Source organism: Microcaecilia unicolor, chromosome 6 (assembly GCF_901765095.1).
Source record: "Microcaecilia unicolor chromosome 6, aMicUni1.1, whole genome shotgun sequence".
NCBI classification, from domain to species: Eukaryota; Metazoa; Chordata; class Amphibia; order Gymnophiona; family Siphonopidae; genus Microcaecilia; species Microcaecilia unicolor.
Genome location: NC_044036.1, coordinates 275,048,304 through 275,072,077, shown reverse-complemented (window position 1 = coordinate 275,072,077; position 23,774 = coordinate 275,048,304). Strand labels below are relative to the sequence as shown.

The 23,774-nt window shown below is 42.0% G+C and overlaps 1 protein-coding gene across 3 annotated transcripts in view; it reads right to left on the bottom strand.

Annotated features, from left to right (window-relative positions):
• Nucleotides 1-23,774, bottom strand: part of RALGPS1 (Ral GEF with PH domain and SH3 binding motif 1) — a 777,507-nt gene that overhangs the window by 445,717 nt on the left and 308,016 nt on the right. For all 3 annotated transcript variants that reach the window (XM_030207496.1, XM_030207498.1, XM_030207497.1), the window contains exon 8: nucleotides 16,932-17,024. In XM_030207496.1, coding sequence (XP_030063356.1) covers nucleotides 16,932-17,024 — 93 coding nt within the window. The remainder of the gene's footprint in view (nucleotides 1-16,931; nucleotides 17,025-23,774) is intronic.

The window sequence follows — 23,774 nt, the reverse complement described above, 5'->3', positions numbered from 1 at the left end:
ATCCATTATTTTGGCTTGCTGGGATGCTCAGGACATTGTGGTACACCAGCTTCTCCACATGGGAGGAGGAGGGTTCAGTTAGCAGGGAAACCACAATATTATCTCATTTGAGGCTACATTTCACAGTTTTCTCTTATGCCAAAGTCCATTTGTCAGGGGATTTGTATAGACAGTAAGTCTTCTGGGTTGAGTTTCAGTAATGACCTTCTCACACAACAAAGTAGCAAAACAAACTGTCATTTCATCAAAATCACATTCCTTGTTACGAGGGGTGCATATGGAAAATACACTGAGGGTCATTTTCAAAGCACATAGACTTACAAAGTTACACAGATTACTATATAACTTTGTTAGTCAATGTGCATTGAAAATGAGCATCTTTATGTTTAATTTTTTGCTTTGTTTTCTGTTTGGGGTTTTGTTTTGGCTTGTAGGGTTTTCTTCGTTTCTTTTTAGATCAGGATAAAATGATATTTTGTTCATTTTTTTAAATCTCTTTTTGGATCAAAAATGACAAAGCGAAATAACAGATTTCACTGTTGTTTCTATGTTGTTTTAAAATGACAGCATATCTCCCTTATTTGCTACATTCAAACAATAAAAAGTTTATGTAGAGACTATAGGATTCTGTTCTCTTATGGAATTTCAGAGACCTACTAGAAATGTGCAGCGCTGTACACATTATATGCATAAAAACCCAAACAGTTTACAGGAACAAGGGGTTGGTTCTTCTACCAGCAACTGACAATGGTAGGAGGGGACATCTCTTGGAGGGAAAACTCTGCTGGTATAAAAACCCAGACCAGTTTGAATCCCTGGTCTTTGGCTCCAGTTTCCCCAGCCATCAGACTACAACTAAGAGGAGGGTCTCTGGCTAACACAACCACTGTGCTTGGAGAGGAGGAGTAGAGAGCAGTAACAGAGCTTAGTAAGTTGCTGCACTAGCCACAGGTGATACCTGAAATGGAGAACCTGATCACCACCATGTCTTTCTAAGAAGAAAGACAGACAACTGCTGAAAGAGCAAGCATGAAGGAACAGTAGAGCAAAGGAGAGCCCCTAAAGACCTACAAGGACAAAAACCCCAGTGAGTGCTCATTAGAGAAAAAAACTATCTAATAAGGACTATGTGACGAAAGACTCAGAAAGCCCTGAAAGGCCTGATAAGAGACTTACAGAGAAGTTTCCCTCTGGGGAAAGCGCTCCCAGAGAGAGTAAGACCATCAATACAGTGTTCTCAAGGACACCTACTACAAACTTCAAGTGATTAGAACTAATTTTCCTTTCTACCTCTGCCTATATATAGTTGCTGAGAATTGTCCCATGTTTTTTTATCTACAAAATCTCTTTGGTTCAGAACTAAAACTTCTGACCTGGACTGATTTATTGGATGAAAGGAGATCACTGAGTAAGTGAATTATTGTGCCATCAGCCTCCCAGCTCAAGCTGGTCCTGGCCCTAATCCACCTACAAAAAAGCTTTGCGAAAAGTAACCTGCCTGATGATCACTGAGCAAACAGAGGTTACATTTAGATTCATCCATATTGGGATCCCAGGATCTACCTACTGCATTCGTTTGCTTACATAAGCTTTCAGGCCCTTACAGCAGGCGCATTTTCGACTTTTGATGAATTATAATTTCCAGAGGTCTAAGATTTTCTACAATAAAAATATTTGAAAGCTTTTTTATTCCATGTTTTAAACAAATAGGATGCGTTGAGAATTTAAAGCATCGGGAACAGCCATTTTTGATCTGGCTGATAGTTATGCTCTCCAACTGGCATAGTAAGTTTCCAGAGTGGAGCCAACACTGTTATTAACTGAGGCACATGGAGAAAATGTAATTAGTTATAGCAACATGGAGTCAATGGAAGCTCATGAGTCTCAGGTGTGTAGACCACTTCATATGAGAAAACGTCTGCTGGAGAGGGGGTTGGCTCAGTGATACAGGTGAAATAGGCTGGGCATTTTCACACAGACCAAAAATACTTCCCTCTCACAGTGTTTAGCCAAATGATTTTTCATGCAGCATGTCTTTGATTTGATCCTTGGATTGAACCTTCCATTCCTCAGGGCAACTGGGGCTGGGGGTGCTGCAGAGGCATTCACAGTGCTTGGAGGGAGAGGGAATCATGGGTATTGTTTAAAGGTAACACCTAGTGGCCACAGTCAAGGCATATGAGTATTGGAAAAATCTCCAGGTAGATGAAATGACTCATGGCACCAGATCTTAGCTCTCAGCTCCTATTTGACAGAACTGCCAAGTAAATAAAACCAAAAAACGGTGTAATAAATCTGGTAAAATGTGACATACAACCTATATTCATATCCTTGAACCATTTTCTCTCTTCCAATATGGTCTTTCATCACTGCATACGTTAACTGGGCCCAAGGCAAGATACTAATGACAAAATACAACACCCTGCACAAACTCCATCCTGCGGCCAACATTCAATTAAAAGGATTGTTAATTTTAGTTGTAGAAATGCAGAATATAAGTTCTTTTTCCAAAAGGGCAGGCATTTTTTTTTTAATAAAAGCCCATTTCTTTGGGTAAAGCATTGGGCTTTTATAAAAAAAAAAAAAGCACCTGCCCTTTACACAGGTGAAAGTTTACCTGCTGTGGAGAGCAATATCTCAGAGCAGACTTTGGAACTAAGCACACAGGGACCAATATTCAGACCATGGGAGGGAGCTCGGTTAACTCCCGCAGTCAGCGGTCAGCCCAAATATTCAATCCCGGGATGTTTCCGGTGACCAGCATTGAATATCCAGTTTATCTTGCAAAGATACCTCACAAACAGGGAAGATAGGGTTTCTGGATAGTGAGGTTGCACAACAGACCGTAGTAGACCAGGTGCCCTTAAATAAAACTAAAGATCAGACAAAAGATGTCAAATCAATAGTGTCAGGTACTAAGCATCATGCAAATAAGAACAAACAACATACTCTGAAATGTCTATATGCAAATGCTAGGAGTCTAAGAAATAAGATGGGAGAGTTGGAATATATTGCACTAAATGAAAAATTGGATATAATAGGCATTACTGAGACCTGGTGGAAGGAGGATAACCAGTGGGACACTGTCATACCGGGGTACAGAATATATCGTAGTGATAGGGTGGACCGGACTGGTGGAGGGGTAGCATTGTATATTAACGAGAGCCTTGACTCAGATAGATTACAGATTCAGCGGGACACAGGTCACACCTTTGAATCATTGTGGGTTGAAATTCCATGTATAAAAGGGAAAAAAACGGTGATAGGAGTGTACTACCGTCCGCCTCGCCAGGATGAGCAGGTAGACACAGAAATGATAAAAGAAATCAGAGACGCGAACAAAATGGGCAATGTGATAATAATGGGTGATTTCAATTATCCAAATATAGACTGGGTAAATGTAACATCGGGACACGCTACAGAGATACAATTCCTTGATGAAATCAAGGACAGCTTTATGGAGCAACTGGTGCAGGAGCCGACGAGAGAAGGAAAAATTCTAGACTTGGTCCTTAGTGGAGCGCATGATCTGGTGAGGGACGTTATGGTACTGGGGCCGCTTGATAACAGTGACCATAATATGATCAGTTTTGATATCGACCTTGAAGTAACTGTACACAGAAAGTCAAATACGTTAGCGTTTAACTTTAAAAAAGGAGACTATGATAAAATGAGAAGAACGGTAAAAAAAAAAAACTTAGGGGGGCAACTGAGAGAGTAAAAACTGTACAACAGGCGTGGACGCTGTTCAAAAATACCATCCTGGAGGCCCAGGCCATACATATTCCGCGAATTAGAAAAGAAAGACGGAACTCCAAAAGACAGCCGGCCTGGTTGAAAAGTGAGGTGAAGGAAGCTATTAGGGCTAAAAGAAACGCCTTCAGAAAATGGAAGAAGGAACCGTCTGAAAATAACAAGAAGCAGCATAAGGAGTGTCAAAGCAAATGTAAGGCGCAGATAAAGAAGGCAAAGAGGGATAACGAAAAAAAGATAGCATTAGAGGCAAAAAAAACATAGTAAAATTTTTTTTCCGTATATTAAAAGCAGGAACCCAGCAAAAGAATCGGTTGGGCCGCTGGATGACCGAGGGGTAAAAGGGGCGATCAAGGAAGACAAAGACGTAGTGGAGAGACTGAATGAATTCTTTGCTTCAGTCTTCACCGAGGAAGATTTGGGTGGGATACCGGTGTCGGAAATGGTATTTCAAGCGGACGAGTCGGAGAAACTTACTGACTTCACGGTAAACCTGGAGGACGTAATGGGGCAGTTCGGCAAACTGAAGAGTAGCAAATCTCCTGGACCGGATGGTATTCATCCTAGAGTACTAATAGAACTGAAAAATGAGCTTGCGGAGCTACTGCTAGTGATATGCAACTTATCCTTAAAATCGAGCGTGGTACTGGAAGATTGGAGGGTGGCCAATGTAACGCCCATTTTTTAAAAAGGCTCCAGGGGAGATCCGGGAAATTATAGACCGGTGAGTCTGACATCGGTGCTGGGGAAAATGGTAGAGGCTATTATTAAAAACAAAATTACAGAGCACATCCGAGGACATGGATTACTGAGACCGAGTCAGCACGGCTTTTGTGTGGGGAAATCTTGCCTGACCAATTTACTTCAATTCTTTGAAGGAGTAAACAAACATGTGGACAAAGGGGAGCCGGTTGATATTGTGTATCTGGATTTTCAAAAGGCGTTTGACAAGGTACCTCATGAAAAGCTACAGAGGAAATTGGAGGGTCATGGGATAGGAGGAAATGTCCTATTGTGGATTAAAAACTGGTTGAAGGATAGGAAACAGAGAGTGGGGTTAAATGGGCAGTATTCACAATGGAGAAGGGTAGTTAGTGGGGTTCCTCAGGGGTCTGTGCTAGGACCGCTGCTTTTTAATATATTTATAAATGATTTAGAGATGGGAGTAACTAGTGAGGTAATTAAATTTGCTGATGACACAAAGTTATTCAAAGTCGTTAACTCGCGACAGGATTGTGAAAAATTACAAGAGGACCTTACGAGACTAGGAGACTGGGCGGCTAAATGGCAGATGACGTTTAATGTGAGCAAGTGCAAGGTGATGCATGTGGGAAAAAAGAACCCGAATTATAGCTACGTCATGCAAGGTTCCACGTTAGGAGTTACGGACCAAGAAAGGGATCTGGGTGTCGTCGTCGATAACACACTGAAACCTTCTGCTCTGTGTGCTGCTGCGGCTAGGAAAGCGAATAGAATGTTGGGTATTATTAGGAAAGGTATGGAAAACAGGTGTGAGGATGTTATAATGCCGTTGTATCGCTCCATGGTGCGACCGCACCTTGAGTATTGTATTCAATTCTGGTCGCCGCATCTCAAGAAAGATATAGTAGAATTGGAAAAGGTGCAGCGAAGGGCGACTAAAATGATAGCGGGGATGGGACGACTTCCCTATGAAGAAAGACTAAGGAGGATAGGGCTATTCAGCTTGGAGAAGAGATGGCTGAGGGGAGACATGATAGAGGTATATAAAATAATGAGTGGAGTGGAACAGGTGGATGTGAAGCGTCTGTTCACGCTTTCCAAAAATACTAGGACTAGGGGGCATGCGATTAAACTACAGTGTAGTAAATTTAAAACAAATCGGAGAAAAATTTTCTTCACCCAACGTGTAATTAAACTCTGGAATTCATTGCCGGAAAATGTGGTGAAGGCGGTTAGCTTAGCAGAGTTTAAAAAGGGGTTGGACGGTTTCCTAAAGGACAAGTCCATAAACCGCTACTAAACGGACTTGGAAAAATCCAAAATTCCAGGAATAACATGTATAGAATGTTTGTACATTTGGGAAGCTTGCCAGGTGCCCTTGGCCTGGATTGGCCGCTGTCGTGGACAAGATGCTGGGCTCGATGGACCCTTGGTCTTTTCCAAGTATGGCATTACTTATGTACTTATGTATTTTTAGCCAAATTAAAGTGAACTGGCTAAGTCGATATTCGAAGATAGCCGGTTAAAGATATACCAGCTATTTATAATAACCAGACATGAATTGAATATTCGGGGACAGCCAGTTATCTCCTAGGTGCTTACTGGAAATATTCAGTGGGGGATAACCAGCCTTCCCCCACTGAACATCGCCGAATAGCTAGTTAAGTGCCATTTAACCTGCCCGGTGTAACAGGCCAGAGTATACCCCCCGCCCAGACTATACCTGGGGTTAAAGTGGCCTAGGCCAGAGTATACCCCGGGTATATTTTAGCCTAGACCAGTTTAACCCCGGGGTATACTCTGGCCTAGGCCACTTTATACCCCCTCAGGCCAGATTATACCCTTGGGAATATAAATTGGGGGCTAGGCCAATTAATACTCCCTCTAAAACAATATAATGCAATTGTAACATAATGTTCAACAAATTTGACTGTTCATAATATAATAAAAGTAGCCTAGGCCAGAATATACCCCTCCAGGCCAGAATATACCATCTGTGCTGCTTCCTCTAACACTTTCTCAGCCTGTCTCTGATTGGTTGCTTCCTCTAACACTTTCTCAGCCTATCTCTGATTGGTTGAGAAGCTGCTTCCTCTGTTGTCACTTCCCTGGTTTTCTCACCGTCTCTAATTGGTTGAAAAGTGCAGATCTCTTTTTATCATCCTCATACACACAGCTACTTCTTCTAACACCAAACTCTTTACTTTACTATTGTTGACAACCATGGAAGACCAACTGTATAACCAACTTTTGACATTCTACACTGCAGCACAACAAAAGTACCCCCTGTGGATCTACGATCTACCTCCAGAGAAACGTCTAAATGCCAAGACCCAGTTCAGACAAACAGCTAAGCCATATCGAGCAGACAGAGGGATTCTTTTCCATGGGGAAAAGGAGGTTCTAACTAAAAGACAACTGCCAAATATCCTTAAGGCCTGTCATGACAACCCAATTTCTGGTGGCCATTTTGGAAGAGATAAAACATTAGCCAAAATCTCTGTCCGTTATTACTGGAAGGGAATGAAGAACGACATTCACCAACATGTCAAAGCCTGTCAAAAATGTTTTGTTACAAATCCCAAAATCAGCAAGGAGGCTCCACCACTCAACAGTATACCAGTGCCTGGAAAAGTATGGAGCTTAGTCGGGATTGATATGATGGGTCCTCTTCAGGAACATCGAATGGCAACAAATATATTGTTGCTGCCACTGATCATTTCTCAAAGTGGACTGAAGCTACAGCTGTTCCAGATAAGAGTGCCAAGTCAGTATCAAATTTTTTGTACTCCGTTATTTGCCGCCTTGGCTGTATGGACACTGTCATAAGTGACCAGGGACGAGAGTTTGTGAACTCATCGACAACCTGATGGAGCATTTTCAAACAGATCACAGCATTTCATCTGCCTACCACCCACAAACAAATGGCCAGTGGGAACGTGACAATCGAACACTCAAGGAATCTCTCAGTAAGCTTGTCAATGAACAAGAAAAACAACTGGGATCAGTTCATTCCTGGTGCTTTGTTTGCCTATCACACATCTGTGCATGCCTCAACCAAGTGCACTCCATTTGAGGTCATGTATGAACGGAAGGCCAAGCTTCCTATGGACCTCAATCCCTCAGAATATGACACTATGGACACCATGCCCCTTTCAGATGATGCCAACCCTGATGTGCTAAATACACTGACAACCATTCATAAAAAGCTCTGCTCAACTGTCAGTACCATTCACTCTGCCCAGGAACACCAGAAGCGTGCCTTTGACCATCGACACAACAGCCAAAAAGAAATCACTGCTGGAACCATCGTTTTCATCAAGAATAAGCAATGTATTCATCGCATGGGTTCAAAGATGGAACCACGCTGGATTGGACCCTACTTTGTTGTGGAATCCTTGACCAAGGGACGAGTAAAACTTAAGAACAATAAAGACTGGCAAGATACTGAAGAACACCTATAATGCCAGCAACCTTGAGATTTACCAGGATGAAGAGACTACTCCACCACCTCAGTCCTCTGATGATTGTCTCAGTGACTCTGCTGCACAGAAACATAAGCAAACCAAGACTTTCAACCCACTACCAAGTTCAGAAAGAAAGTATCTTAGCACAACTCTTGGCCTTACATTTGGTAAGGTTGTGTATTGTGGATGCACAAGGGACCTTGTACAACTACGGCATACATATAAAACCAAAGGTGATGGCAACTGCTACTTCCGGGCCATCAGCTACTTTCAGACAGGAACAGAGGACAACCACTCCCTGCTCAGAAAGAAAGTCATCCACCACATGAAAAATGACTTGAGAAGAAAACTACAGGACTACTTGAACCAAAAGGTGAATGAATATGTGAACATCTCTGGCATCTCCTGTGATGGAGTATGGGCAACTGATGCAGAGATCATGGCCACAGCAAATCTGCTGAGTTGTGACATTGTCATCCACACAAAAGTTGGTGACTCCATGGATTGGTTGACCTATCCCGCAAGTTTCAATCTGCAGTCAACAACAGAACACGCACTTTATCTTGAAAACAAGCATGATCATTTTGATGTTGTTATCAGTGTTTAACTTTGAACATTTATATTAAAGTGAGGAGCTCCTAGTCTTAGAATATGAAGTTTTAGGACGTTATGACTTTTATTATATTATGAACAGTCAAATTAATTAAACATTATGTTACTAGGTATAAATTGGCCTAGGCTGTACCCCCTAGGGCACGATATATCCCAAGGCAAAAATGGGTATATTCTTCCCTGGGGGGGTATATTCTGGCCTAGGCTACTTTATCCCCCTGGGCATAGATAGTGTATTCTGCCCTGGAGGGGTATATTCTATTCTGCCCTGAAGGGGTATATTCTGGCCTAGGCCAGAGTAAACCCCGGGGGGGGGGGGGGGGGTATATTCTGGTATATTCTGCCCTGGAGGGGTATATTCTATTCTGCCCTGGAGGGGTATATTCTGGCCTAGGCCAGAGTAAACCCTGGGGGGAAGGGGGTATAATCTGGTGTATTCTGCCCTGGAGGGGTATATTCTATTCTGCCCTGGAGGGGTATATTCTGGCCTAGGCCAGAGTAAACCCCGGGGGGGGGGGTATATTCTGGTATATTCTGCCCTGGAGGGGTATATTCTATTCTGCCCTGGAGGGGTATATTCTGGCCTAGGCCAGAGTAAACCCTGGGGGGAAGGGGGTATAATCTGGTGTATTCTGCCCTGGAGGGGTATATTCTATTCTGCCCTGGAGGGGTATATTCTGGCCTAGGCCAGAGTAAACTCCGGGGTATATTCTGGCCTAGGCCAGAGTAAACCCCGGGGGGGGTATATTCTGGTGTATTCTGCCTTGGAGGGGTATATTCTATTCTGCCCTGGAGGGGTATATTCTGGCCTAGGCCAGAGTAAACTCCGGGGTATATTCTGGCCTAGGGGGATATAGTCTGGCCTTTAGGCCAGTTTATCCCCTGGGGTATACTCTGGCCTAGGCTACTTTAACCCCGGGTATAGACTGGGCAGGGGATTAATGTGGCCTGTTACATTGGTGCCGTTCCAGGCCGGTTAAATGTTTTTGAATTTTTTTTTTTTTGGGGGGGGGGGGGACAGAGTTTTGCATACAGATACTTTTTTAGGGATAAAATATATTAAAGGGTACTTTTCCTGGGGTTCTTTTCAAAGTGAAAACACCTGTGTACATACTTTTGTTTGAAAATCCTGAAATGTCCCAGGAGTGAAAAGTACATTTGCTAATAAAAATGTAAACATGGAAAAAAATTTACAATTTCAACTTTACAGCACATCGTACATAGAAATGTCTTTGGAAACTGCCCAACCTATGGTAAAATTACACTGGTAGTGTCACTATATGGGAAATCTTACTTGCAGTGAGGGAAAGCTTTTCAGGGAGCAGGGCTGTGGATGGTCATGCAGCCATCCACATACTAAATGTACATGCAGAGTTTTACCTGGAAAAAGCACCCATGACATAGGTGCAAAGTTGTGCAGGGAGTTTTTCTTAGGTCATTTGCAAAGAAAAATTTCGTATTTTTAAAATTGGTGTGCAGTCCACAGGTAAAATGGACATTGTGCTCTGTGCAGGCAGTTTGAAAATTGCCTTCTTAATTTTCAGGATGTACCATGACCCTAATGTACGGTCTTCATTCTTTAATTTGCATGTCCTTTTTATCTGAGTAACAACTCGGTCTTTCATCTGCTCGACATGCTCTCACCTCTTCTGCAACCCTTGGTTTATCAAATGTCAATATATTTGGGTTTGGAAAACAGCACAAAAATAAGAAAAGCTGATGCTATTTCAACAACCTTACGACGAGGTCAGAGCCTCTTTAACCACTTATTGGGCCCTGAGGAAACTTTTATAGATGCCCCCCCCCCCCAGGGCCATTTGTGCATCTTCCTTAGCCCCCTGCCAGCCAAGCTGCTTCCCGCTGAAACAATTGCAACATAAAGGCATGGAGCCACTGTCTAGGTCACACTGCTGCTGATTCTGCCCGTTCTACACCTTACAAACAGGAAGTAAATATCAGAAGAGGCAGGACTGGCAGAGCCATCAGCTGTGCAGCCTGGACAGCAGCTCTGTACCAATACTGCTTGCTTGCCTATTTATTTATTTATTTTACTTGAGGAGGGAGGAAGGAAGCTGCTGGAGCAGAAGGGAGGGGAGGAAAGATGCTGGACCAGAACGTAGAGATACCAAGGGTAGTCCATCCCAAAGAATGAGATTTTCCCCCTGGTGCTTTTGGGGTATAGATTTGACATAGTGGTGAAGAAGGGACTGAAGCCTGAGGAAGAACTTTCATTGACAATTAATGCTTCACGTGAACCTACAAATGGATTTCTGTATCATAAAATGTTTTATATTTTAAACACTTATTTCAAGCATGTACTAAAACTATATACACATCTATGGAAACAATTCAACTGTATTTAAAGACCCCTAGAGAAACAGTATCTTATAATTTAAACCTGATCAGACAAAAGTCTGCTATAAGACAAACACCTCAATACAAATCAGATCCTGCAACATGTTCTAAAACCCCATCTGATATTATAACAAACTAAAATTATATTACTGTTGTGATATAATCTCAGAAAAGACGCAAAGAAAAGTACAAGTGACTTAACCAACTATCGCCCAGTAGCATCTATTCCTCTGATAACCAAACTAACGGAAGCGATGATGACCAAACAGCTCGCCAACTACTTAAATAAATTTTCAATACTTCACGACTCCCAATCAGGTTTTCGGCCTAATCACAGCACCGAAACAGTACTAGTTACTCTCCTGACTAAGTTTAAACAAGCTATTGCAACTGGTAACAACATACTTCTCCTACAATTTGACATGTCCAGCGCGTTCGACATGGTTGGCCATGGAATATTACTACACATCCTAGAATATTTCGGAGTTGGAGGTAACGTTCTAAATTGGTTTAAAGGCTGCCTGACCACAAGATCATACCAAGTGATATCTAACTCGACTACATCAGCCCCATGGGTACCTGAATGTGGAGTCCCTCAAAGATCTCCCCTCTCGCCGACCCTCTTCAACCTAATGATGACACCCTTGGCCAAGTTATTATCCAACCAAAATCTCAATCCATACATATACGCAGATGACGTAACGATCTACATCCCATTCAAACATGATTTAAAGGAAATCACCAACGACATCAACCAAAGCTTCCATATCATGCATTCATGGGCAGATGCATTTCAGCTGAAACTTAATGCAGAAAAAAACACAATGTCTTATACTCACTTCACAACATAACAAGAGCAAATTCACCACCATAAACACACCAAACTTGTCCCTTCCCGTTTCAGACACCCTGAAAATTTTTGGAGTTACCATTGATCGAAATCTTACACTTGAAAATCATGTGAAAAATACAACCAAGAAGATGTTCCACTCAATGTGGAAACTTAAAAGAGTAAGACCTTTCTTCCCAAGGACCATCTTTTGCAACCTGGTACAGTCAATGGTGCTGAGTCACCTAGATTACTGTAATGCACTCTACGCTGGTTGTAAAGAGCAATTCATCAAGAAACTTCAAACTGCCCAGAACACTGCAGCCAGACTCATATTTGGAAAAACAAAATATGAAAGTGCAAAACCTCTAAGAGAAAAGCTACACTGGCTTCCACTCAAAAAACATATTGCGTTCAAATTATGCACTCTAGTTCATAAAATCATTCAAGGAGATGCCCCAGCCTACATGTTAGACCTGGTAGACTTGGATATAACAAAAGAGAGGGAACGAAGTACAAACTAAAGTCCAAACAAAAAAACAGCACCACGGGCCTTTAAAAATGGAACACAGTTCTTTAATGAATGAGCCTTGACAAAAAGACCCGACACGGGCCGTGTTTTGGTGACTAGCACCTGTGTCAGGGGTCACAGTGATGATGTGGAAAACCTGGGAAATAACTCGAATATATTCCTCTACAATATATTATTCCTTACCCCACGTCTCATATAGTAAAAGCTACAAAGCAACAAGGCACTTTCACTTTCTGTATCCAAATGGATACAGAAAGTGAAAGTGCCTTGCTGCATGCGTCAAGCTTTTCTTACCTGAGTACGCAGTTATGGAACGCATTGCTGCTTAACCTAAAAACTATTTACGAACTAACTAACTTTCATAAATTTCTGAAGACCTACCTCAATAAGGCATACCACAATGTTCAATAATTGTAAATGTAACACGTCTCCACTTTACCTATATTTGGAACTGTTTTCTTCTTATGTTTGCTTAATTTTATTATATCATACATGTTCTCTAAGTAATACTAACTGTCATCTTCTAATCTGGAATGGTGAATGCCAAAACGGTATACTGTAAGCCACACTGAGCCTGCAAATAGGTGGGAAAATGTGGGATACAAATACAACAAATAAATAAAAATAAGGCCATCACACAATCCCTCTATTGCAAAATACTGTGCATAAACTCGTGCAAAATCACACTCAGATACCATAACAGCATTAACTCCCAAGACTCAAAGAGGAACAAACTTATCCATGAAGAGGCAGCACTATAAATATTACACCAGGCCCTAGACCTTGTGTAATATACCACCTAGTGAAAAAAAATAAAGAAAGAATGGGCGTGCTACAGATTTCTACACAGAAACTACAAGCTAGCAGAATATTACACCTTGGTCAAAAGCACGAAATACAGACAGACCCTCAGCAAATATGAAACAAGGGACCGCACATCAATCACAGAGATATGAAGGCAAAAAAACTGAATTGGAAACTCAAGAAATCAGACTCTGCATATACAGCAAATATGACAAATAGAAAATGAAATGGCAGATGATGTTTAATGTGAGCAAGTGCCAAGTGATGCATGTGGGAAAAAGGAACCCAAATTATAGCTACGTCATGCAAGGTTCCACATTAGGAGTCACAGACCAAGAAAGGGATCTAGGTGTCATCGTTGATGATATGTTGAAACCTTCTCCTCAGTGTGCAGCTGCGGCTAAGAAAGCAAATAGAATGTTAGGTATTATTAGGAAAGAAATGGAAAACAAAAATGAGGATGTTATAATGCCTTTGCAGCGCTCCATGGTGCGACCGCCGCACCTCGAATATTGTGTTCAATTCTGGTCACCTCATCTCAAAAAAAGATATAGTGGAATTAGAAAAGGTGCAGAGAAGGGCGATGAAAATGATAAAGGGGATGGGACGACTTCCCTATGAGGAAAGGCTAAAGTGTCTAGGGTTCTTCAGCTTGGAGAAAAGGAGGCAGAGGGGAAATATAATAGAGGTCTATAAAATAATGAGTGGAATTGAACGGGTAGATGTGAAGCATCTGTTTACGCTTTCCAAAAATACTAGGGGACATGCGATGAAGCTACAATGTAGTAAATTTAAAACGAATTGGAGAAAATGTTTCTTCACTCAACATGTAATTAAACTCTGGAATTCGTTGCCAGAGAATGTGGTAAAGGTGGTTAGCTTAGCGGAGTTTAAAGAAGGTTTGGACGGCTTCCTAAAGGAAAAGTCCATAGACCATTATTAAATGGAGTTGTGGAAAATCCACTATTTCTGGGATAAGCAGTATAAAATGTTTTGTACTTTTGGGGGATCTTGTCAGGTATTTGTGACCTGGATTGGCCAATGTTGGAAACAGGATGCTGGGCTTGATGGACCTTTGGTCTTTCCCAGTATGGCAATACTTATGTACTTATGGCATAGCTACGGGTAGGCCTAGGTGGGCACAGGTCCACCCGTTCTTGGCTCAGACCCACCCTTTCTAGCCCCAAAACTAGGGTTACTATATTTGTGGAGACAAAAAAAGGGACACACAAAAAAAATGAAAATAGTTGCTACCTTTGATAAAGAAATATTTAATCACAGCAAATAAGTAAATGGCTTTTAATTAATAAACACACATCTAACAGTGACTAACTTACAGTACAGAAGTAGACAATCTACTTTCCAAAATCTTCCGGATTTGAGTCAGACCCAAGCACTCTTACCAGTAGAGTAGATATCCCTCAACTACGTTGGCTGACTTCTGAGATACATGTGAAAGTCTTTGCATGACATATGCTTAAAGACAAAATTCCTTTGACAAAGTCAACCAGCAGGGAAATAGAGAGGAGATCAGCAATTCCTTTTTCTCTCTTTAGCACCCCCCATGTGTCCAGACTGACTAATAGGCCACAGATGGTTTCTCTCATTATATGGATGTGTTGGTCATAGGCACATAAAAGAAAAAGAGGATGTTTTCTTAAAAATTAAAAAAACCTAGAGAACATATCTGAAGAAATCCGAAAGGAGGGCATGTCCTCTTAAAAGAGGGTGTATGGTAACACTACCCAAAAACAGTTCAGCAATTCGCTCCCCTCTCTCTCTCCTCGATCCTGCATTTGCCCACCTTACCCCCGCAGCTCAGCAACATCCCCCCTCCCTGCTCTTCCTCAGCACCTTTGCCAATGGCAGTAGTGACACATATCTGCTGCCTTGTGCCGGCACCACAGACTTCCCTCTTTGCATCCTGCCCTTGCTGACGTCACTTCCTGTTTCCTCTCTGGTGGGTCATGGCAAAGGAAAGCCTGTGGGGCTTGAGCAAGCAGTGGATAAGAACATAACTTAAAAATATAAGTACTGCCATACTGGGACAGACCGAAGGTCCAAGAAGACCAGTATCCTGTTTCCAACAGTGGCCAATCCAGGTCACAAGTATCTGGCAAGATCCCAAAAGTGTAAAACAGATTTTATGCTGCTTGTTATCCTAGAAATAAGCAGTGAATTTTCCCAAGTCCATCTTAATAATGGTTTATGAACTTATTTTTTAGGAAATTATCCAAACCTTTTTTTAAAAGCCTGCTAAGCTAACTGCTTTTAACCACATTCTCTGGCAACAAATTCCAGAGTTTAAATTAAAGAAATTTTTATCAGGTTTGTTTTAAATTTACTACTTAGTACTTTCATTGCATGCCCCCTAGTCCTAGTATTTTTGGAAAAAGTAAACAGGCTATTCACGTCTATCCATTCCATTCTACTCAGTATTTTATAGACCGTTACCATATCTTGCCTCAGCCGTCTCATCTTCAAGCTGAAGAGCCCTAGCCACTATAGCCTTTCCTCATAGGGAAGTCGTCCCACCCCCTTTATCATTTTCTGTTAGTAATATGTAACCTGTTGTTAAAATCGTCCATAGTACAGGTGGCCAATGTGACGCCGATTTTTTTAAAGGGTTCTAGAGAGCAATTTTATTAGACCCCCCCCCCCCCCCCCGATGCAGGCTGTGTCTCCGCTGAAACACGAACCCGTGTCCAGTCTATATTTATTGGTGCTTTGAAATAAAGACCATCTGTTCTCCCTTCATGTTTGGAGCTGTGTGTTGTCCTCTACTTTCCCGGAGTTCTGTACTTTGGGGACTTCATTGCCCTAGGAGTCTATAGATGGCAGTATACTTGTCCTGTCTTCGTTTTCTATCCATTTTACTCTTACTATCCTGTAGATATGGAGTTCTTTGTTTCTAATGACTTTATTAAATGTAATCCACTTTGATGGCTTTACTTTAGCCAGATAATCAAATAAAACTAACCTTGAACTAAGGTGCTTAGGGTTAAGCCACCAAGTAGGCACCTGTATTTTTATAAAATACTAACATATGTGGCAGAAATTGTATCGTGAACAAATATGTAGACATTTACACTGCTTAAGAGCACATGTATACGTTGGTGCGTAAAGTTCACAAGTATATACATTGATTAAACTATTTTATAATCAATGCACAAACTTGTGAACTGCCCATACATACAGGCAAAGTACACACTCTCTCGACATGTACATTTATGTCAGTTTGTATTTTATTAAAAGGTTTTTTGTGTGAATATGTGGTCAAATACACAAGAAAAAACACTTTATATAATCCCTTTCCAGTCATGCAGCACAAATTAGTCAATTTCCCATGGCACACAACTAATAAGCATGCAGACAGATTCACGAATGGACAGATGGAACAATGCTAACAAGTGTGTTTCCTCTATTACGAAACGCGGCTAAAAATGTCTCTCGCCAATCAGTCTGTATATGCACAATAGAAACAGATATCTATTTGGATTCCTGGTTTGATTTGTACAGTGATATCATTGCCTTTTACAATTCAGCACTGCAGTCTTGAGTACATAAGGCAATCGTTTAAATTTACAGCTCAAAGCTTTGTTTTTAATGCATTCAGATATATTTGCATTGGACTGCCTAATAAATCTGGCTTTCACTTCTACAGCAAGTTTATATTCCTGTTGGCCTTGAAACAAAGACACTGACCATTACATGCTCCATAAAGTATGCAGCAAAAGCAGAATTAGAACCCCTCTTGGCTCATGTAAATCATGAACTTAACGTTGGGAAGCCACAAGGTCTGCTGTGATTTGAAACTGTATTTAAGGAGCAGGTAGGCACACACATAAATAATGGAATAAAAGAGAAATCAGCTTACAGCCCAAGTTTTTGTCAGCCTGAAAATGGGTGCGCTCTGCAGTGCTGACACCACGGACATGAGGGAATGAAGGTTGTTCAGCTCTAGAAGTTTCTGAAAAAGACCAAGTGAAACAGACTTTTCAGCAAGAACAAAGCTATAGAGTAGATGAGCACTTACTGACTTATGAAGCAAATTCATCAGTGTTTTTATAACAGAAAGAATAAATATCTTCCCAGTTAAAACTGCAGTGGCGCTCTTTCTTAATAGACATGAGGGAGACATAGATTACCTCCCCCCACCCCCCAACTCCTGAAAAGGATCTATTACTAAAACACTCATCCAAGACACCAAATCCCAAACTGGATTAACTTGAGGAGAACAAGGCTTCTTTATGTTACGAGCAGGGTCAGTTACAAAGCCAGTTCTATCTGGGTTTGGGATGGTGTTTTTAAGTTTTGTGTATTGTTTTGTTGGCTTAACTATGCACTTAATATTGTTACTGCATATTATTCTACCAGTATTTTATTGTATACTATTTTGAGGAGGACTTTTGACTTAATTAAGCAGTTTTTAAGGAGGCATTTGGTACTTTTAAACAGAGGCAACTTTAATGAATATAGTAATATGATGATGAAAGAAAGCAGGAGCCTTCCAAGCTAAAATTACGTGTTGTGCAACATACACCCTAGCACCACTACCCCACCCTCTGCACCACAACCACCAAAGGGAAGACAATAGATGGGGAGAAATATTTTGCCCCTGTTTTCCTTAAGTCCTGTGTAGCAGCACCTTCTGCACATCTACTGCGATGGCCCTAGAGGAAAGACTAATTGAACCCTCCAGTCTGCCAGGTTATTCCTGTCCACACTGCTGAGGACATATCCCAGCTGTCAGCCACTGAAGCTTGACCACCTGTAGGATACCACTCCTTATCCAAGTCACTTTTAGCTCTCTTCCTCACCTGTATTCTAATATCCCCGATAAATGTAACATCAGTGGAAGCCTAAATAAAATCACCACGCTCTTGGGTTGGTTGGTCATGCAGCACTTTTCCAAAGCTCACACCATGCATAAAGTTTTACATAAGAACAAACAATGTGTCTTTTTACTTCTCAAAAACGTATTTGATTATACAATTTATAGATCATCATATAATTAAATCTGTATATAAATAAATCTAATTGTTCCCAGTTAGACAAGAGATGTGGAGAAAGGCTTGAGAATCATACAGCAATTTCTCTGTAAAAACTAGAATTAGAATTTAGTCATCTTTTCTAGGTCGGTGTATCCGGGCCACTCAATTACACACCTCTTTTTCAAATAAAATCTAACCAAAATCAGATATGTTATTTCACAGTACAGTATGGCCTTCATAGTACAGTATGATATTACTCTTTGTACATCAAAAAGAACTGTAAGATTTGGCGCTAGGGTACAGGTTTGAAGTTTTCTTAAATCGCATTCCAAACCCATTGAAATTGGAGATGCCATTGATTTGCAAATCATGTGATATTCTAGTAACTGTGTTTAAAGAAGCATCACTATGAGATCTCATAAGCATAAGAAGGCTGAGGCCTAGTTATAACCCTAACACAAACAAGCAAGAGGTAGTTGGAAGTTTTGGAAAATAATCTCTCTAGCTCTGGGAGTTTGGGGATTAATGTAGAGTTTGGTGGCAAATACAAACGAGAGAGCCCTGGGTATTGGATTAAGTATGGAATGTACATGTCCAAGACAGAGCTTATTGTCTTTCCACCCAAACCTACCTCTCCTCTCCCTCCACTCTCTATCTCAGTCGATGACACCCTCATCCTCCCCGTCTCATCTGCCCGCAACCTCGGAGTCATCTTCGACTCCTCCCTCTCCCTTCTCCACGCATATCCAGCAGATAACCAAGACCTGTCGCTTCTTTCTCTATAACATCAGCAAAATTCGCCCTTTCCTCTCTGAGAACACCACCCGAACTCTCGTCCACTCTCTCATTACCTCTCACCTTGACTATTGCAACCTACTCCTCACTGGCCTCCCCCTTAGCCATCTATCCCCCCTTCAATCCATTCAGAACTCTGCTGCATGTCTTATCTTCCGCCTAGACAGATATGCTCATATCACCCCTCTCCTCAAGTCACTTCATTGGCTTCCGATCAGGTACCGCATACAGTTCAAGCTTCTCCTACTAACCTACAAATGCACTCAATCTGCAGCCCCTCACTACCTCTCTACCCTTATCTCCCCGTACGCTCCTACCCGAAACCTCCACTCACAGGACTAATCCCTCCTCTCTGTTCCCTTCTCCACCATCGCCAACTCCAGGCTCCGCCCTTTCTGCCTTGCCTCTCCCTATGCTTGGAACAAACTTCCTGAGCCCATACGCCAAGCCCCCTCCCTGCCCATCTTTAAATCCTTGCTCAAAGCCCATCTCTTCAATGTCACCTTCGGCACCTAACCATTTCACCTCTATCCAGGAAATCCAGACTGCCCCAATTTGACTGTCTGCACTTGTTGTACATTAGATTGTAAGCTGACTGCACATGTTGTCCTTTAGATTGTAAGCTCCTTTGAGCAGGGGCTGTCCTTCTTTGTTAAACTGTACTGCGCTGCGTAACCCTAGTAGCCCTTTAGAAATGTTAAGTAGTAGTAGTAGTAATGTACACGAACCAAAACTCAAAGACAACAGGCCTACAATGGCTTACTAGCAAAAGTGATGAAGGCCAACACTGTAAAAGAATTTAAACATGCTTAGAACAGGTACATTATATAAAGCAACTGGCAGAATGGGATTGAGAGACTGGGTCAAAGACACAAAAGGGAGCTGATGTTGATTTAAGTATGGGGCTTTAATAGTCATCTATGCAACAGGGGTTTTTTACTAAAACACGCTAGGTTTTGCACTTAATGTACCTTAACAGCAAAAATTAAAGCATGCAAATTGCAAAGGCTGTGTGCTAACTGTTGGGGGGGGGGGGCATCTCCAGTATATCCTCAGCAATTACTGAACTTAAAAGTTCATTAATGCGCATAAACTTTGTCTCCATTATTGCAAAGTCACTTAGCACCTCCTACTGAAAGTGAAACTGCGCTATCAGCAAAGGTGACAGTACACGGTAAGTACCATGAGGTAACTGTAGTATACCATGCCACCCATTCTCCTACTTCCAGCCTCCTATGACAACCTTGTAGTTAACGCACAAATTTGTAAGCGCTAGCCTGACATTGCACTAACAGTTGGTGTGCTGGTGCATTAGCAGAATGCAGAAATTGATATGTTAACAGCTTTGCACACCTTAGTAAAGGGGCCCCAAAGTGACAGAGAACCAAAGAGGATAGGGTAGACTGCATGAGCCGATTGATCTTCATCAGCCACTATCTTTTACATTATTATGTTACTGACACAAGGCAACTCATTGGAAAAGAAAAACAATGCAGCCCAGTTTCAGCCTTTCTATAACTTCTCTTGCCATGCTTTGGTGTTCTGCTGAATTAACCTTTCAATACATAGCAAATATTATTAAATCAAAAGCATGTATTTTCCAGCCCCTCTTTAATTTTGGGTGTGTTGGAGTCCTTGCTTCTTTGCAGAGAGGAACAGATTTTATTTTTCACAGTATTTCCCTGGTCACAATGTTGAAACATGTTCTAGCAATCTACTGATAGGTACGTTTGGACACAAGGTGCCAAAACGATAACACATTCTTTTGAACTTAAAATATGTGCCAAAAAAAACAAAACAGGAAAAAAAATGATAAATTAAAACATTTTATTAAGATGCTGTAATCTATTTTAGATGACAGGATACTCTTCTGTTACAGCTTAAACTGCAGACTGGAGCCACAGTCAAACTACGAGGCTTTAAAGCACTTCCAAAACAACCGAGAACGTTTGCCATGAGGGTTTATCGTAATATGTAAGATTCCTACAGCAGCTTGCCAACAAAAAGGAACAAATCTAACATACCTTCACACAACAAAATAATTTTAAGTAAGGAATAACAAGTTATCCCTGATTTAACCTTGGCTTCCATGGGAAAAGGAAACATTCCTTTCAATGGAAAATTAAAAACACTCCTTTTCCCTTCCTTTACCTGGGAAATCCTTAGCCCACCCCTGGCACATAATCCAGAGTCTAATGAATGCACTCAACAATTAGTCTGAGGAACCATAAATAGCTAGAGATTAAATGTTCTTTGTATCCCATGTACACCAAAGAATTGTTTTTCCTTACTAGTGCACTGGAAAAAAACAAACAAACAAACAAAAAACCTTCCAGCATCCTAGAAGCCACTTCATATGAAATCCTTTTACTCAGATCACATCTCTTTTAAGAAATAAGAACTGCTATAATGAATCAGACCAAAAGTCCACCAAACCCAGTACCTTGCTTCCAACAGTGGCCAAGTCAGGTCACAAGTACCTGGCAGAATCCCAAGTAGCAGCAAGATTCCATGCTATCAACTCCAGCAATAAGCGGTGGCTTTCCCCAGGTCTACCTTAATAAGTTGTATCTTAAAACAAAACTAGGATGGACTAAAATTCAAGTAAATGTTAACTAAGCCCAAAGACAGTAGTTAAGGGAATCAGGTGCAGGGAGAACCCTGGCTAAAGAGTAGAGGAGTAACCTAGTGATTAGAATACTGGATTGATATCCAGGGATCCCCGGTTCAAATTCTACTGCTGCTCCTTGTGATGTTGAGCAAGTCACTTACTCCACAGCCTCAGTTACAAAATTAGATTGCGAGTCCTCCAGGGACAGGGAAATACCTAGTGTACCTGAATGTGGCTCACCCTGGGCTACTACTGAAAAGGGTGGGAGCAAAATCCAATAATAAACAAACATCACCCAATATAATCTCACCCCACCTGGATCCATTCCCTCCAATATCTAGGCAGACATATCTGTTGAAGAGATAATTGCTAATGGATGCTTCATGGCCACAGTGTTTATTAATTACACAAAGTTATTTAACAAAAATGGCAACCTTAACAGCATATTAATTAAAAGGGCACTGGCCACGACTTGACTGGGGCACCACAGCTCCCATGTCTTTATATTTAAAAAAATTAATATACAACTTATCCAAGCCTTGCCCATGTAACAAGTACTATGGTTTACCTCTCATGATGGAAACATCCTGCTCTGAAGTGTAGACTGTAGAAACCACCTCTTTCCACCGCTCTCAGTGCAATGGGATAACCAGCCATGTATGTCTCGCTCCGGACATTTTCCTGAAATCTGCTCTTTGATTGCCACATAGATTAATTTGTTCATGAATTGCCACTTCAGACTATGAAAGAGGAGTGGACCCTTCTTACACAAATTAAATTGCTCATCCTGGCAACAAAAGTCACTACTGACTCTATCTTGCCACTGCTCATATTCTCTGACAGCACAGGGAGGCTATTTTCTTGTCGTTCCTGCCCAATGTGACTCCAATCATTACTTGCTGCAAGCCCTTGACATGGTCACTCCATTTTGTTATGCTGTAACTAAGACCAATTCCTTCAGCTATCCATTCTTCCAACTCAAAGTGGCCAAAATGGTGAAAGGTGGGATGGGTGAGGGGGAAAAAAAAGCCAGTGACTGGAGAAGCAAGGAGTTGGCTTGCAGGCAAAGTTGCTGCTGTCAGGCCTCCACTGTCTCCCCATAGGTCCAGTTTGTCAGGTATTGATGGAGCAGGAAAAAAATCCCAGCTATACTGGGAACCAGTTCAGGCCTCTGCCCATCAACAGCCACTACCACCTACTCCACCGAGCTCAGCAAGCTAATATGACTGTCAGCGTCCCTGGGTTTGCTGCTTGGTGGGTGCCCAAACATTGCTTAGATTGTAGCCTTCCCTCCTCATAAAGGAGTTGGACCGCTCCAATACGTGCAGATTTATAGAGTAGTTCTACAACTACCTAGAAATATAGAAAATACGTGTGGGGGTTGGGGAGAGGTTCCAAGATAGCATTGGAGGGTAGCACCTTTGCCATGACTCTGCACATTGTGTTTGTTTCTTTTTTATGATATTGTTCCTTTACCTTTACATGATGGTCAAAAGGAAGGAGAAAGTGCATTGGCTATGATTCTGCAGTTTGAAGGTCAGGTGTTGCTGATTTATGAGGAATGCCCTTGCTCTGGGTGTGGAAAGGGTGCTCCAACCTGACTTGGGTCTTTGAGGATTGACTAACGTATTCTTCGGTTGGCTCCAAGATGTGCACACTTGCTCCCTCTAACTTTACTTCCTGTTTTGGGGCAGTGGACCAGTAGAGTCAACATACTGTAAGGAATATGCCGAAAGGAAGAGGGACCCCAGCTACCCACCGGAGAAAAGAGAGCCGGAGGGTAGGAGGGAAGACCCTAGGGATGCTCAGGTTTTGCCCAAAAGGGACATAAAGATGGGAAACTACAACTCCCAGAAGGCCACAGGAGAGCTCCGGGGGAGGAGAAGTAGGGTGCAGAACCAAGGAGCTCCAGAAGAGGGCCGCCAGGGAAAAGGAAAAGCTGATTCTCCCACCTGGTGGAGGAGGTGGTGGAACCGGTGGCAGGAGAAGGAAAAGCAGCCTAGCAGAGTTAATGAAGAAAAGTGTAATCAGCTGGAAAAGGGGTGGGGGGAGGAGAAAATGGACTGGGCTACTGAAGGAGAGGGAGAGAATGAACCGGAGGGGATGGAGCAAGAGGAAGCTGAGCTGGTCTTAGACGAACCCATGGAGCTCTTGGCTATGGCTCAGCCAGCACTGGAGGTATAGGGGAAAGGCCTGGGTCAATGCGGGAGGAGGTCAGGAGAATAGAGACTGACCTAGAGGGTGGGACCCAAGGCTTTGAGCCCGCGCAAAGCCTAGCTCTATTGAACAGTGCTGAGAGAAGCCTGGCTGTACTTGGACT